Here is a 15,542-nt window from a genome sequence, read left to right as displayed (position 1 = left end):
AGAGAGTCGGCGGAGGAGCTCGGCCAGCAGAGTCCTGCAGGACGGCGAGGAGAACGGCTTCGTCCCAAGTGAGTACCTGAACCCTCCCATCCGCCCGCCGACCTGCATGCTGGCTTCCATCTGACAGGAGCTTTGAGGGGCTTTGGGCGGCTCACGCTCTCCAGACAGATCTCTGTGAGGTTTTTTTTTTTAATTTAGACCAAGAACAAGCGTCCCTCTGTTCCCGTGGTGTTTGTGAAGATGCAGGAATTCTCTGGTCACCATATCTTGCAAAGTGACAGTTGGCTTTGTGTTCTGCAGGGGTTTCTGTCTTTCTATTATTGAGGAGAACAGCCCATACTGCTTCCCGGCTAATAGACGCTGTACTCCGAGTCACGGGTCTCTTATATAACTGCAATTATTGCAAAGAATTAGCGGAAAGAGGTAAAGTAAGCCTGCGTCCCGGCCGCCTCGCACAGGTGCTGTTATGAATCCTAAAATGTCATTTTTCGCTCAAAACAAGTGGAACGAATGACAGAAGTCACACCGTCGACTCCGAAAACCCCAAATCGGTGGATGAGAAACGTTTTCCGTTAATTCCAGTCATGTGAGGCAGAGCAGTGTGTGTATGTGTGTGTGTGTGTGTGTGTGTGAGGGTAAATAGACATGCTGGAAAGCAGCGAGGCGTCACTCAACACCCCTGGGGTTTGAAATAGCTGAAACGGCGGCGTGACGAGTTCCAGGTTCTGGGTCCGGGTCTGGCCTCCCCCGTTTGTCTGACACCTAAAAATACATCCTGACGTGCTGCCGTAATGCCCGTTGAGCTTTTTTCCCTTTGTGATGCCCACTCCACTCCACTCCACCCCCACCCACCCCCCCCCCCACACACACACACACACACACTATCCATCATGTCTGAGGTTCATCTCTGTTCGCTTCAGATGTCCGGGCGCTTGGACTCCGGGTGACCTTTCCCGCTGACCCTTGCTGTCACCAAAACAGCCGTAAACACAGATAGATTTTTAGGGCGGACACACACACACACACACACACACACACACACACACACACACATATACATGTGCCTCGTCTCCAGCGCGGTAATTGAAGTTGCATGATGTCTCCTCCTGGGCTGAGCTCCGAGGAGGAGGAGGGCGGGGGTCCGACGGTGAGTGTTGCAAAAAAAAAAAAAAAAAAAAAAAGCTCACCGATTCCCTGGAAAAGCCGAAGATAAACGTCCGTCGAAGCTTCCTGTGACCTTGCCGGGGCCGGCCGACCTCTTATCTCACATATCTTGTTTCCTTTACGGCCTCCTGACTCACTGGCAGCAGCCGCCTCGGCGTTAATTATAGCCGCCGCATTCCTCCCTTGCAGAACGGGGAGCGATGGATGGATGGAGGCCTTGGGAGGGCGAGGGCGAGCGGCGGGGGGGAAAATACAAAAATAGAGGGGAATTCAAGGTGGTTAAAGATAGACGGGAATGCCGGTGGCGTGATTTCATCTCGCCGGGATCTGAAATCAGCGCCGACCTCGCGGAGCCATTGTGACTCGCTATTAAACCCTCCGGCCTCTCCTGATGTGTGTTATTTCTCCCCTCCTTCGCCCCCCGATGGCGAGCAGGACGGGCAGCCATGGGCCAGAAGCTGGAGAAGCTGTCAGAGAAGGACCGGGAGGCGGCGGATGAGTGGGCGAGCCGCGGAGGGAAGAATCCCGGCGGGATTAACGGGATCCCCGGCGAACAGGCGGCGTCCCGCTCCGACCCCCGAACCGGGCGGCCAATGGGACGTGGCGGGGGCGGAGCCTCCCGCGGAGACGCTCGGGAGTCAAAAGCCGTCCCGAGACCCGGAGAGGTCAGACGCACCCTGGAGCTGCTGATCGGCAGGAGGCCGGCCCAGAACAAGGCTGAGGTCATGGAGGAGCGGGCCGGCGGCGGGGAGTCAGAAGGTCACGGCGGGTCGGGGAGATACGGCGGCGCCGGAGGCCCCGCGGGATCCTGCCGGCGACTCAGCGAGGAGGACGACTTCGTGGTGCTGGAGCAGGACGGGACCTGGATCTCCTCCGACAGGGGAAGGCACTTCGCCTGCGACGGCAGGAGGCCGGAGGACGGCTTCACGGACGGACACGTGGACGGCGCCGCGGAGAAGAACGCCAGAGGGAGAGCGGACGGCGGCTCGGTGTCCGCAGAGGCAGAAGGTCGCCGCTCCACGCCGCCGCCTTTCAGCGGCACCTCGGTGGATGAGGTGACGGGAGGCGGGTGTCCACCTGGGGGAGCCGGAGCCGCGGAGAAGACCGTGAACGGCCGCAGGAGTCAGGAGATGGAGGAGGGCGAGAGGAAGGCGAGGTGGACCCACAGGAAGCCCCGCGTGGAGAAGCAGGACCATTCGCCGAGCGGATCTGAAGATCATCGGAAGATGTCGGCGGGGACGGTGTCCGGGAGGGAGGAGGCTCCGACCTGCAGAGGAGAAGGCTCGCCGCATCTCGAAGCCCAAAGGTCTGATTCCACAGAACCGGATGATCCGTGTTCTGGTCTTCTCCTGCAGGACCGCCGACAGTTTCCAAGCGTACAGAGGGAGGGAGACCCGGTCTCCTCCTCTGCCACCACCACCCCTCCACCTCCAAATCATCCGATGCCACCCAGGGAGACCCTGGAGGCCACCGGCCGCGGCTCGGACCCGCCCGGATCAGAAGCAGGACCGGACGCGCCGCCCGCCGAGGACTCGGTGCCGCGAGACAGGCCGAGAGCCAGGGGGCCTCCTCCGCCCGTGGCCAAAAAACCCAAGAACCCGTTCATCAAGCTGAAGACCGCCCAGCTGATGGAGGTCCAGAGGAGGGGCAAAGACCATCTCCGGTCTGAGGAGAAGGTCAGGAGGAGGCACACGTTTGATTTTAACAGGAGCTTCCCGTGCAACTCGGCGGGGAATCAGGACATGAGCTCCCTGTGGGTCGGCGGGGCCGCGGGAGACGCCCGGCGCCTGTCCGTGGACCTCAGCCCCTGGGAGAACATCTCCCCGGAGCACATGGACCGCAGGTACGGAGATATGATCGACTTCGGCTACTGCGACCGCGTGGCGAGACTGATCCCGGAGGACGAGTGCGGACACTTGGACATGCAGCGGCGGAGGATCCCCCCGGAGAGAAGGTCCCTGTCCAGAAACCCGCCGCCCCCCGTCGCCAAGAAGCCCCCGAATCCTTTCGCCTCCACAGAGAGACTGGACGTCCGCGAGGTCACCTCGGACGAAGGGGTCCGAAGACCCCGACAGGAGGCGGACCGGGAGGGAGTCCGCCCACGTGAGGAGGCGGCGGAACCTCGCGGAGACGCCGGAGCCTGCGGCGAGGTCGGCTCCTACAAGCCCGTCTCCGTCATCGTCCGAGAAACCAACCGGCTGCAGAGACACCGGAGCTGGACCCGAGCCGAGGCGGCCCGAGCCGAGGCGGCCGAGCAGGGCGCCGGCGTGAAGGTGTCCCAGATGAAGAACGCCTTCGACGTGCCGAAGAAACCCAAGGAGAGACCCCAGGAGCACCAGCCGTCTCCAAAGAGAGGTACGTTCTGGCTGAACCCCAGATGAATGGGATCTCTGAACGCTCCACATCGCCCGCCGCCGCGTCACATGACTAACATCTCGCTGCAGAAATACCGACTGACCGTTAACGGCTCCTTCAGATTACGACAAAAAAACCTTACAGTTTAAAAGAAGAGCTGAAAGTAGCAATGCGATCACTGTGTCAGGAGACGTTCTGGAGGCCAGAAACCCCCTCAGACAGTTGGAAATTTAAACTTCTTCCCAGCTCTGGCAGCCGCCGTGTGTGTGGTGGCTTGAAAAGATGTGCGTGATGTTTGGTGGAGAGATCTATGATCTACTGGTGGGACACGGAGTCGCACAGCAGCGGCTTTTTCATCTGTACCAGAAACGCTCTGCAAAGATTCTCATTGATCTGCAAGAAAAAAAGCAGGTTTGGAGAGGATTATTTGCGGAGCGATGGTTAGAACCTCCTGCTCTGGGTTCCCACAGGGAAAGCGAGAAGCTCCACGTTCTCCCCGTGTCTGCGAGGGCTTTTTCCCACCGTCCAAACTCATGCAGGAGGTTCAGTGAGACCCTCCGTGGTCCAGGAGTGTGAATGACGGCCTGAATGGTCGTAGGTCTATATGAAGCCATGTGATTGGTCCAGGCAAACCCCGCCAGCCAATCACAGCCTGGATAGGCTCCTCGTGACCCCTGGTGCAGGATGGATGCACTGGATGATGAATGAATGAATGAATGAATGAATGAATGAATAGAATAGAAGAATATTCCTTTAATAGGCCCACTTTTTAATTCCTCTCCCTTCAGCCGCAGGGAATCTCAAAGTCTTTGACCTTAAGACACTTTATAGCCTTGACTTGTTACTTAGGCACTTTATAGTTTTATTTGTATTTCTTATTCTCCCCCTTTTTTATAGTGTTTATACAATTTCCTACTCTTATTTATTATTGTTATGTTTTACTTAAACCCCGGCACAACAATTTCCTCCGGGATAAATAAAGGTGTTCTTATTCTTATTCTTACATGGGGGAAATATCAAGCACACACAGCAGAACGTGGGCTGTGCAAGAATAGCGATCAAAAAATAGAAGAACAAAGAGTAAAAAATACTGTAAACAATATATAAACAGGCAGCGCTTGTATTCACAAGTTGCACATAAACAATGTGAACATTTCTTAACATGGAATTATGGTGTCACCTGCTCTGGTTATGATACGTCTGTAGATTATCATTTTGAAGATGATCGTTTCTCAGTCAATTTTAACAGGTAAATCCAGATGTGCAATAATTCTGAAGTATTCTCCTGTTAGTGTGAGCCTTCCACCGAGCGGCCAGATGTTTGGGAGATGAATTTGATGACGTGGAAATATAAAAATCTCATCTATGTTTATTATCAGTTTATTGATCCTTGCAGAGCATGGTGGTGACGTGAGGGCCGTTTGTGCACAAAACGAACGGATCCCAGTGTGTCCCAAAGCGTGCGGAGTTCCTGCAGCCCCGCACCTCCCGCACCGCCCGCACACACACCCCCCCTCTCCATTCACTCTCGCGTCTGCGCATGTGCAGTAGCCCATCCACGACGTCTCTCCGAATGCGAGAAACGATGAGAATTGTGCAGCTGGTCTCCCGCAGGTGAGCAGCGCCTGGGATGCTTCGGTCTGCAGTCAGCAGCATCCTGGACGTGCAAACGAGTATCTGCAGAGAGGAAGAGGAGCAGGCGTGAACGCTCAGCTTTTTTTTTTCCCCCCTTTTTGCTTTTTTTTTTTTTTTTTTTTTTTTTTTTTTTGTGGAGGAGCCAGGGGATCGTGGAGCCCCGTCCTGCAGGATCAGGGCGCGCCTAAACTACCACATTCATGTGTTGTGATTGATCCCCCCTCCTCTCCGTGCTTTGGAAAAATCGCATAGATTTTAGGAGGTAAGAGAGCCTGGGAAAAAAAAAAGCGTGTGTGCACCGTGCGCGATGTGTCCGGGGTTGGCGCTCGGCTCCGCGCAGCATCCATTCGGCTCGGCTGGGTTTTTTTGGAAGTGGAAGCAGCCGAAAATCCTGGGTGGAAATATCTGCACTTGCGTCAGCTGGCGGCGGTCCACCGCGGCTAGCCGTTAGCTTAGCAGCTAGGCTAACTCCGTAGCGCTAGCTTAACCCGGCGCGGACGCCCGGGCGCCGGCGGGACGGCGGAGGGAGCGGATGCACAAAGACGCACCGCGCTGTCGAGCGAGCGGTTCCGTTTTGTCAGAAAACACGCGGATTGTGTTTTTTTTTTGTGTGAGGTTTTTGCGTGGGAAATGTTTGTTAACCCGCCTCCCTCCCCGCGGGGCTGCTTGTGCAAACGTCCGCCGCCGTGCAGCGGGACCGGCGGTGCCCGGGCAGTGCGGCGGAACATTTCCACACACGCCGTCATCTTCCTCGATCTTGCGCCTCGCTCACCGTCCGTATCCCGGGTGTTTTTAGAACACCAAACCGGGATTCGGTGCGTTTTCCGGAGGGGCCACATCTGGGGCGCATCACCCCGGAATGCCGATCCACCCTCTTGTCACGGCCGTAGCACACCTAGCTAACGGTCGCGTTCCATCAGCGCTAGAAATGCGCGGAAAATTCCTGAAAAAGGACAATCACGAGATTAATCAGCGTCTTGGGATCTGAGTTTATTTTTATCGAACAGTTTGCTGGATTTGGGGGGAGGCGGGGCGTAGGAGAGGCGCCGATCTTTGTGACGGTCCACCTCAACTAGCGTTAGCCGGCGGCCATTGTTTAGCCGCCTAGCATACGGGCAGTTGTTCCAGCCTCCATTGACGGCGGCGGCTGGAAAATGTGGCCTCGGGATTCTCGTAGCGCGGCGCTGATTGGACGGGCGGCGGTGACGTCATCTATGACGACACACCCGGGCCTGCGCAGAGCATCAGCGCCGCCGCCTCCAGCTGATGCTGAAGCATCTTCAGGTGATGCTGTTGCATCTTCAGGTGATGCTGATGCACCTCCAGCTGTTGCTGAAGCATCTCCAGATGATGCTAAGGCCCCCCCCAGCTGATGGTAAGATGTCTTCAGGTGATGCTGAGGTGCCTCCATCTGCTGCTGCTTGGTGGCTGAGCGTCTCCGGCTTTCGGGGTGGTGGTGGTGCAGAGGCTGGAGGGAACACGCTGTCCTCGGCAGCCTTTTTCCCCGGCCCTTGGGTCGCAGCGCCTCCAGGCGGGGCGTCAGGTTCATTTTAGAGGCTCTTCTACGGAAAAGCAGCCGGTGGATTTACAGGTAATGTGGCGAGAGCGCCGCCTAAGCCCGTCAGCGCCAGCACAGACGGCTTAGAAGAAACATAATCAAATGGTTCCACTAAAAATAGACCCTCGCATGTGAAAATAGACGTGTTGTTTCCTGTCGGGGAGGAAGACCAAATTACTTTCCGTGCTCGGCCGTGTTCCTAGAAGGTGTTCGGGGTCGGAGCCGCAGTCAGAGACCAGAAATGATCCGGTCGGAGTGTGTTATAAGAGGAATTGGAAATGGTTACACAAGTAGCGTTCTGAACAGAACAGCTTGTTCCTCGTGCGCATCTGAACCGAGGTGAGACCCCTCTATTATTTGGCTGCTTCTAAACCCTGTTAATTTTTCTTTTCTACTATTCATTTTACTCACCTTGTTGCAAAGGCACTGCAAATCAAGACGTGAAAAAGCAGTTATTAACCTTTAACTGCGACATAGTGGGAGCGACTGCAAACAGCAGCACGGAATCACATTTACCTGTTTAGCAGTGGGGTTGACTTTAGAAAACAATGTAAAATGTGTCTGCAGACACTCCGTGGCTGCTGAATATTAAAACAACAAATGTAATAATATAGTACAATCAAACGAAATGATAATAATGTGTTTATATTCGACGAGGCCTGCGTGTCAAAGCCCGCACAGATGTGGACGTCAGCTAATCCTCTTGGTTTGATTAGCGCGCTCTGTGCTAAAACACACCAACTCTCCATCGAAAGCCGTAGAGAAACGTGAGAAACGTCTTCTTCATTCCCCTGCACGTCCGGTGCACGTGGAGACACTGACGGTAAAGCCGACTCTAACTTGTTTGTCGTCAGACCGACCCCCAGGAGCACCTCAGACGACGACGCTTGAAATTTGGAAAGATATTTATCTGAGTGTGAACGGCAGAAACAGTCACTGGACAAGCGACGTGTGCAGGACTAAACAGATGCACGGCTTTTTACACACAGGAGGTTCCTTACTTCATGACGTACTCGCTTTACCACCACGCAGAGTTTCCACGGCCTTTATGACTTAAAATACCCGCGTAATGCAGCGGCAGCTGAGTTGTGCGTGAGTACGGGTTATATTGGCCTGTATTCATGCAATTATAATCATTAGAGAAAAAGAAAAGGTAAAATAGTACAAGTGCTCTACAGGACTGTCTCAGAAAATTTGAATATTGCAATAAAGTTCTTTATCTTCTGTAATGCAATTTAAAAACAAAAATGTCATACATTCTGGATTTATTACAAATCAACTGAAATATCGCAAGCCTTTCATAATTTTAATATTGCTGATTATGGCTTACATCCTAGGAAAACTCAAAAATCCTATCTCAAATATTAGAATATCGTGAAAAAGTCATTTTTGTTTCTTTAATTTCAATACACAAGATAAAGAACTTTATCACAATATTCTAATTTTCTGAGACAGTCCTGTATATCCATGCACATGCATTACGATACGTACGTCCTGCAAAGGATAAACATTGCATTGAGCGCACAACGTGCCGGTCCGTCGTCAGGAAGCTGTTTCGCTAAACGACGACCCCTTGGAACGTAACCCTGTTGTTCAGTGAGGACCTTCTGTATTTACTTTGTATTTGCTCCAAAAAAAATAAAGGGAACACTAAAATAACATGAATGAATGAAATATTGAATGAATCACTCATGAATCACTTTGTTCTTTGCATAGTTGAATGTGCCGACGACAAAATCCCACCGAAATGATGAATGGAAATGAAATGTCTGAACCCACGGAGGTCTGGACTCCAAATGAAAATGTAAAAACACACTCCAGGCTGATCCAGCGTTGACGTAACGTCCTTAAAACAAGTCCGGATCAATCCGTGTTGCTTCCCAAGTGGACACAAGTGTGATTGACTTGGACTTGCATTGTGTTGTTTAAGGGTTCCCTTCATTATTTGGAGCGTATGGATGAATAATATATGCCTCGCTCTGCATCCTGCTCATAATGTATCATGTATTCTTTTATAACATGGGCGCCATTCAGCGCGCGGAAAAGACGTGTTATAAATAAATACGTGATGCTTATCTTCTGATGTGGATGATTTTCCATATTTTTGCTAAAATGCACTCACACTATATGTGCAAAGAGTCCATCGCGTGGCCCTTCCACGCTTTCCGAAGCTTATTTTACCGCCTCCTCTCCGCAGATATGCTGCGGCGAGTTGTGCGACAGAGCAAGTTCCGTCACGTGTTCGGCCAGGCGGTGAGGAACGACCAGTGCTACGATGACATCCGCGTCTCCAGGGTCACCTGGGACAGCTCCTTCTGCGCCGTCAACCCCAAGTTTGTCGCCATCATCATCGAGGCCAGCGGAGGAGGCGCCTTCCTGGTCCTGCCTCTGCAGAAGGTGGGTGCTCCTCCAGAGCGTTCGTGAAGGTCGTGGCATTCGGTGAGACGTATTTGGATATTCAGGAGTTTTTTACCAGCAAAATGTGTGGGTTAAACGTTGTGGAGATGTGACGCGGACATCTTCACACCGCTGGGTTCGGTTGGTCAGCGGATCGTATGAGCATGAAGGTCAGTCACAACAAGACGGAAGATATGTGTGTGTGAATGAGGTGAGGCTGCAGGGAGTGGAGATCCAGAAGGTGGAGGATTTCTCTTGGGGTCAACAGTCCAGAAGGTAGGAGAGGGTGGAGAAAAGGTAAAGAAACAGGTTCAAGCGGGTTGGAATGGCTGCAAAAAATTGTCAGATAGAAGATGGTGGTGAGATGATCTACAAGCACTGACAATGACCAGAAGACAGGAGGCAGAGCTGGAGGTGGTGCAGATGAAGAGGTTGAGGTTCTCTTTGGGAGCGACCAGGATGGAGAGGATCAGGAATGAGTCCGCCAGAGGGACGTCACATGCTAGATGTTCTGGAGACATGGTTGGTTCATGGACTGAGGAGAAAGAGCGAAGCTACTGGTGGACGGATGCTGGAATTGGAGGTCACGAGGAAGACAAAGGGAAGATTGATGGATTTAGTGAAAGAGGATATGAAGGTCAGATCTGGAGAATTGGGTGAGATGGAGAAGACGGATCGGCTGTGGAGACCCCGAAGGGAAAAGAAGAAGAAGAAGTGTCAGGTTTTGAAGATCAATAACCAGATTGAACCGCCGTTCCAGTCGTGTCCTTCTGTCATCCATCGATCGGCTCTGCGTCGCCCGACCTCCGGCACGATAATCCATCCCTCGCCCGACGAACACGCGAAACCCGTGATGTCGTCGATCCCGCGTTTGCCGTCTCACGCTGGTGCTTCTGGTCCTTTGCAGACGGGCCGCATAGACAAGGTCTACCCGTCGGTGTGCGGACACACCGGCCCCGTGCTGGACATCGAGTGGTGTCCTCACAACGACCTGGTCATCGCCAGCGGCTCGGAGGACTGCACCGTCATGGTAAGGACACGCAACATCTTTCCGGCGTCCGGCGGTCGTGTTGTCGTCCCGAACCGTCCCGCTTCTTCTCGTTTCTTCATCTACCTTCCAGGTGTGGCAGATCCCTGAGAACGGCCTGGAGGCTCCGCTGTCGGAGCCCGTGGTCGTGCTGGAGGGCCACTCCAAGAGGGTGGGCATCGTGTCCTGGCACCCCACGGCTCGCAACGTTCTCCTCAGCGCAGGTATAACACACACACACACACACACACACACAATCATGATGGCTTATCCAGAGGAGTTCTCTGAGATCCGAGTGGATGTTTATCTTTGTGATCGGAGCCCAGATCCGAGTTCAGGGACGAGAGTTTAGCACCCACGCGGACGCCGCCGCTAGCTAGCCCAGAGAACATCATGGAAAAACACCAGCGAGGTCGGTGTGTGTGTGTGTGTGTGTGTGTGTGTGTGTGTGTGTGTGTGTGTGTGTGTGTGTGTGTGTGTGGTGGACTCGTCCGTGAAGGGACGGAGAAGTTGTTGTGGGTGAGATACGGTGACGGAGAAGGCGAGACATTTGCAGGGACTGGTTGCAGCAGACAAACTGGTGTTGGAAGCATTTCAGTTCATTTCAACGGGGAATTGAATTTGACAAACAACAGACCCCCACTTTTCACAGGAGTTACGTTACAAGACCCCCCATGAAAAGTTAATTTCCATGAAGTAGGCAGTAGATGTGATCATATTGATGGTATTTACAGAATTATTAACCCTCTTTGAAGCTCAGGTAAACCTTTACCAACCTCCTGCAAACCGTTATCAACCCAGCATCCACCGGATTCCACACGGCTCACGAAACACTCTGGGATCATTAGAACCAACAATAAACACTGAAATACAATACAAAGTGTACAGCAAATGAGGGAATTAAAAATCATATTAAATATAAAGTAAATAGAAATGATGTATTGAAGGAACTCATATTTTATAGGATGCAGGGTATCTTTGTTTAGCTAAGGAGATAGAGATTCATAAAATGAATTTCAGTTTCATTTACGATGTTTTTTACTGTTTTATTTCTTCTTGGGCTAGAACATGGCTGTATCACGACAAAACAAAATTTCAAGTACTGCAGAAAACTGCAAGAACCAATGAGAAAAAAAATCAGCGGACCAGCGTGTTAGCGAGGGTCCGTGCACGAGCGAATGGCCTGACGAACACGGTTCCAGAACCGATTCCACTCCTGGGTCAGGGTGTGACCGTATTTGGACAGAAAAGGAAAATAAAAGTTGGAAACATGACTGTCTTTCTTTCCCAGCAGTGTCAGGACTGAAGAAGATTTAGGAATCAACCAAATGGCTTCAAAGTATTTTTAATACCGCTAATATTTCCATTTCTTTTTTTTCCCTGAAGTCATTTTTCTATCCGTGCTGGTTTTTCCGCCGTGGAAGCATCCGTTTGTCTCCGGAGCACAGCTGAGCTCCAAATACGAGCGCTTACCTCATCTGGAGCGTATAAATAACCCCTGACCTGGAGGTGTGTGTGTGTGTGTGTGTGTGTGTGTGTGATGGCGCCACGTGTCCATTTTAGGGTGCGACAACCAGATCATCATCTGGAACGTGGGCACGGGGCAGGCGGTGATCAACCTGGAGGACATGCATCCCGACGTGATCTTCAGCGTCAGCTGGAGCCGCAACGGCAGCCTGCTGTGCACCGCCTGCAAGGACAAGAAGGTCCGCGTCATCGACCCACGCAAGAGCAAGGTGGTGGCGGTGAGTGGAGCGCGTCCGGAGCGTGCGTGGAGCGGCGTTCCTCTCTCTGAAGGCCACGCGACCATCTGACGGAGGTGTGTGTTTGCAGGAGAAGGACAAAGCGCACGAGGGAGCGCGGCCCATGAGAGCCATCTTCTTAGCAGATGGAAACATTTTCACCACCGGGTTCAGTCGCATGAGCGAGCGCCAACTCGCCCTGTGGAAAACCGTACGTCACCGCCGGGAACGTTATTCAATCCTCAACATGCTGACACATCTCTCTCACACACACACACACACACACACACACACACACACACACACACACACACACACTCCGCCGTCAGCTGGAGTCCCACATTCGCCACGTCAGTTCCTCCAGCAAACGCGATGCATTTTTGTTTTTTTTTTCTTTCCTTCTGGGAGGAGGAGGAGGAGGAGGCGCAGCTTCAGACCAGGACGCTGCCTTCTTCTCCCCGCCTTCCAGAAGGCTCTCACATGACTTGTTTGTTTGTTTGTTTAGAAGTTTATTAGGACAGTGTACAAATACATTAAGCACAGAGGCAGAGATGTTTGTACCAGATTATAGCTCATAGCTAATTTCCATCTGTAGTCCTGGACAATACAAAGATAAAACTGTATAAAATAGACAATATATATAAAATATACAGATAGGCAATAAAATAACTGTACAATAATACTTTACTTTACTTCCCCTGGAAGACTCGGCTACAGGTCCGGTCACCTCGGTGGAAATGGACCAATCACAGTCAGATAGAGCTCGCGTCACACACACACACACACACACACACACACACACACACACACACACACACACACACACACACATATGCCGCTGTACCGTCACGTAAACGCTGGATGTTGTGTCGCCAGGACAACATGGACGAGCCCATCAGCGTCCAGGAGATGGACACCAGCAACGGCGTCCTGCTTCCCTTTTACGACCCCGACACCAACATCGTCTACCTGTGCGGGAAGGTGAGGGCCACGGATATTTCTCTGCAGAGATGAAGATGTTGAGGTTCTCTTTGGGAGTGACCAGGATGGAGAGGATCAGGAATGACTCTATCAGAGGAACAGCACATGGTAGATGTTTTGGAGAGAAGGTCAGAGAAGCCAGACTGAGATGGTTGGGTCATGGACAGAGAAGGGATAGAGAATATATTGGTAGACGGATGCTGGAATTGGAGCTGCCAGGCAGGAGGTCTGGAGGAAGACCAAAGAGAAGATTTATGGACGTCGTGAGAGAAGATATGAAGGTAGTTGGTGTGAGAGGAGGATCCAGAGAATAAGGTTAGATGGAGAAAGTGGACTCGCTGTGGCGACACCTGAAGGGAAAAGCCAAAAGAAGAAGAAGAATTTGTCAGAGAGGTGCAGGACATGTATGACTGAGACAAAGTGATGACTGAGATGGTTTGGACATGAACACTCCTCTTATCATGTCCAACCCAGGGCAAAGATCTGGGTAGAAGGTTGCTGAAGGTAAGGCTGCCAGGCAGCAGGTCTAGAGGAAGACCAAAGAGAAGATGGATGGACGTGGTGAGAGAGGATATGAAGGTAGTTGGTGTGAGAGAGGAGGATCAAGAGAATAGGGTTAGATGGAGAAAGTTGACTTGCTGTGGCGACACCTGAAGGGAAAAGCCAGAAGAAGACGACTCTGGATATTTCTGCACGAGGTGTAACCTTCTCCCATCATCTCCTCAGGGCGACAGCAGCATTCGCTACTTCGAGATCACGGACGAGGTGCCGTACGTTCACTTCCTCAACACCTTCTCCACCAAGGAGCCCCAGCGGGGCATGGGCTACATGCCCAAGAGGGGCCTGGACGTCAACAAGTGTGAAATAGCAAGGTACGGCAGCAGATGACACACACACACACACACACACACACACACACACACACATTGAGTCCACGGCCTGTACAGGCAGATGGGACAGGAAATGACATCAGAGACGCATTTCTCCTGGCTTTACGTAACGTGGAGTTGAAAGTGGTTTGACTTCTCGATGAGTTTTGGATGCTCTTGGTTACCATGGCGATGAGCCGGCGCCGCAGGGGGACCTCCAGATATATGGAGCTCCATGAAGAGACGGGTTCCTGAACCTGTTTTTGCCCCGGCAGGTTTTACAAGCTGCACGAAAGGAAGTGCGAGCCCATCATCATGACCGTCCCGCGGAAGGTAGGACTCCCAGATTCTCCTGTCAGGACGCTGCGTAGATGTCCTCACCGTCCACCTCCTGACGTGACCTTCTCCCACGTGTCCACGTCCAGTCGGACCTGTTCCAGGACGACCTGTACCCGGACACGGCCGGGCCCGACCCCGCCCTGGAGGCGGAGGAGTGGTTCGCCGGGAAGAACGGCGGCCCCATCCTGATCTCGCTCAAAGACGGCTACGTGTCGGCCAAAGGCCGCGACCTGAAGGTGGTGAAGACCAACGTCCTGGAGAGCAAACCGGCCACCAAGGCGGAGAGCGTCTCCAGCGTGCAGAAGCACGCCTCGCCACAGTCGTCCGCCGTGAGTGGGCCTCCACGACCCCGGCCAGAACCTCCGGTCCTTCCCGTCCCTTCAACATCTTCTTCTTCTCTCCTCCTCAGAAAATGGAAGATAAACTGGAAGAGGTTCTCCGGGAGTTCAAGTCCCTCAGGGACCGCGTGATCCTCCAGGACCGCCGGATCGCCAGGTTGGAGGAGCAGGTCGCCAAGGTCGCCATGTGAAGGGTCGGCGGCCGGGTTCTGCGGCTCGGGCCGCGTTCTGCTCGGCGGAGAACCTGAGCCTACATTCCAGGATGAACCTTTTTTTTTGTTTCTTCTCATCCCTCCTCCTTCCCCCCCGCTCGTCTCCAGAAAAGACTTTTTTTGTTGTTTTTTTTTTGTTGTTGTCGTCAAAGGAAAAGTCTTACAGCTCGGGGCGGCTTTGTTTCTGAACGGCAATCTGATGTTTCCACGCCGCGTCGGTCCTCACCTCACACATGTGTGTGTGTGTGCGTGCATGTGTGTGTGTGTGTGTGTGTGTGTGTGTGTGTGTGTCTTCCCAAGCCTTTCCTTTGGTGTGTTGCCAAACACGGGTGGTCTGCAGAGGCCTCCCTGCCCTGCTTCCACGCGTTCGCTCTCTCTGGTCCTACATTCCAGTCACAACCCGCTAGAACGACGTCGTCCAGCTGGAATCCATCTTTTTTTTTATCTTCTCTCAGAAAGGAAGAACGTCCCCTCTCCTCCTCCTCCTCCTCCTCCCCCTCTCGCTCTTCATCCATAACCATCTGATTTATGAATGTGGAGGAAGTTCTTCTCAAACATCTTGTCCCCGGTTTATTAAAATGGAGGTGCGGGTGGGCGGGTGGGCGCGGACGGGGGTCCGATGTAAACGTCGCGCAAACGTGGTGGCGCTTCCTGTCGCCGTGGAGGTCCAGGTCCAGGTCCAGGTCCAGGTCCAGGTCCAGGTCCTCGGCGTGGGGAGGAACCGCTGGCCCGGCTCGTGTTTCACTCCAAACGTTGACAAACAGTTCCGTGCACATAATAAAGATTTTACACACTGAACACGTCTGTCCTCCTCGGGTCTCCAAGGTGTTTCCTCACGTTCCAAATCCAGTTTGAACCCATAAATGTTCGAATGTTCCTCAATGTCAGCTTTTCTCAGCGGCGTCTCCGTCCTCCTGTTCCCCCG

General features: G+C 52.8%; 1 protein-coding gene across 4 annotated transcripts; it reads left to right on the top strand.

Annotated features, from left to right (window-relative positions):
• The first annotated feature begins 1,545 nt into the window (after nt 1–1,545).
• coro1cb (coronin, actin binding protein, 1Cb) lies at nt 1,546–15,415 on the top strand. Of its 4 annotated transcripts, none has more exons than XM_086151754.1 (11): nt 1,546–3,519; nt 8,910–9,109; nt 10,017–10,139; nt 10,231–10,360; nt 11,700–11,881; nt 11,970–12,089; nt 12,755–12,859; nt 13,586–13,731; nt 14,004–14,061; nt 14,154–14,396; nt 14,477–15,415. In XM_086151754.1, exons 1-11 carry the CDS (start codon nt 1,611–1,613, stop codon nt 14,594–14,596), a joined length of 3,336 nt encoding a protein of 1,111 aa, XP_086007880.1. In that variant the 5' UTR covers nt 1,546–1,610; the 3' UTR covers nt 14,597–15,415. The 4 variants fall into 4 exon arrangements, with proteins under 4 accessions (XP_086007880.1, XP_086007882.1, XP_086007883.1 ...); XM_086151756.1 differs by lacking the exon at nt 1,546–3,519 and adding an exon at nt 5,090–5,416; XM_086151757.1 differs by lacking the exon at nt 1,546–3,519 and adding an exon at nt 6,070–6,745.
• The last annotated feature ends 127 nt before the right edge of the window (nt 15,416–15,542 follow it).

This window comes from Fistularia commersonii, chromosome 9 (genome assembly GCF_037954325.1).
Source record: "Fistularia commersonii isolate RoL2024-O1a breed Wild chromosome 9, RoL_Fcom_v1.0, whole genome shotgun sequence".
In the NCBI taxonomy this organism is placed as follows: Eukaryota; Metazoa; Chordata; class Actinopteri; order Syngnathiformes; family Fistulariidae; genus Fistularia; species Fistularia commersonii.
The sequence above is the reverse complement of the archived record's forward strand: the minus strand, read 5'-3'. Positions and strand labels throughout refer to the sequence as shown.

Bases quoted from the DNA above. Each gene is read 5' to 3' on its own strand.
- coro1cb (XM_086151754.1), top strand. From the start codon at position 1,611: ATGGGCCAGAAGCTGGAGAAGCTGTCAGAGAAGGACCGGGAGGCGGCG. The intron at 3,520-8,909 runs GTACGTTCTGGC...TCCTCTCCGCAG, and splicing joins CCAGCCGTCTCCAAAGAGAG to ATATGCTGCGGCGAGTTGTG. The intron at 14,397-14,476 runs GTGAGTGGGCCT...TCTCCTCCTCAG, and splicing joins CCTCGCCACAGTCGTCCGCC to AAAATGGAAGATAAACTGGA.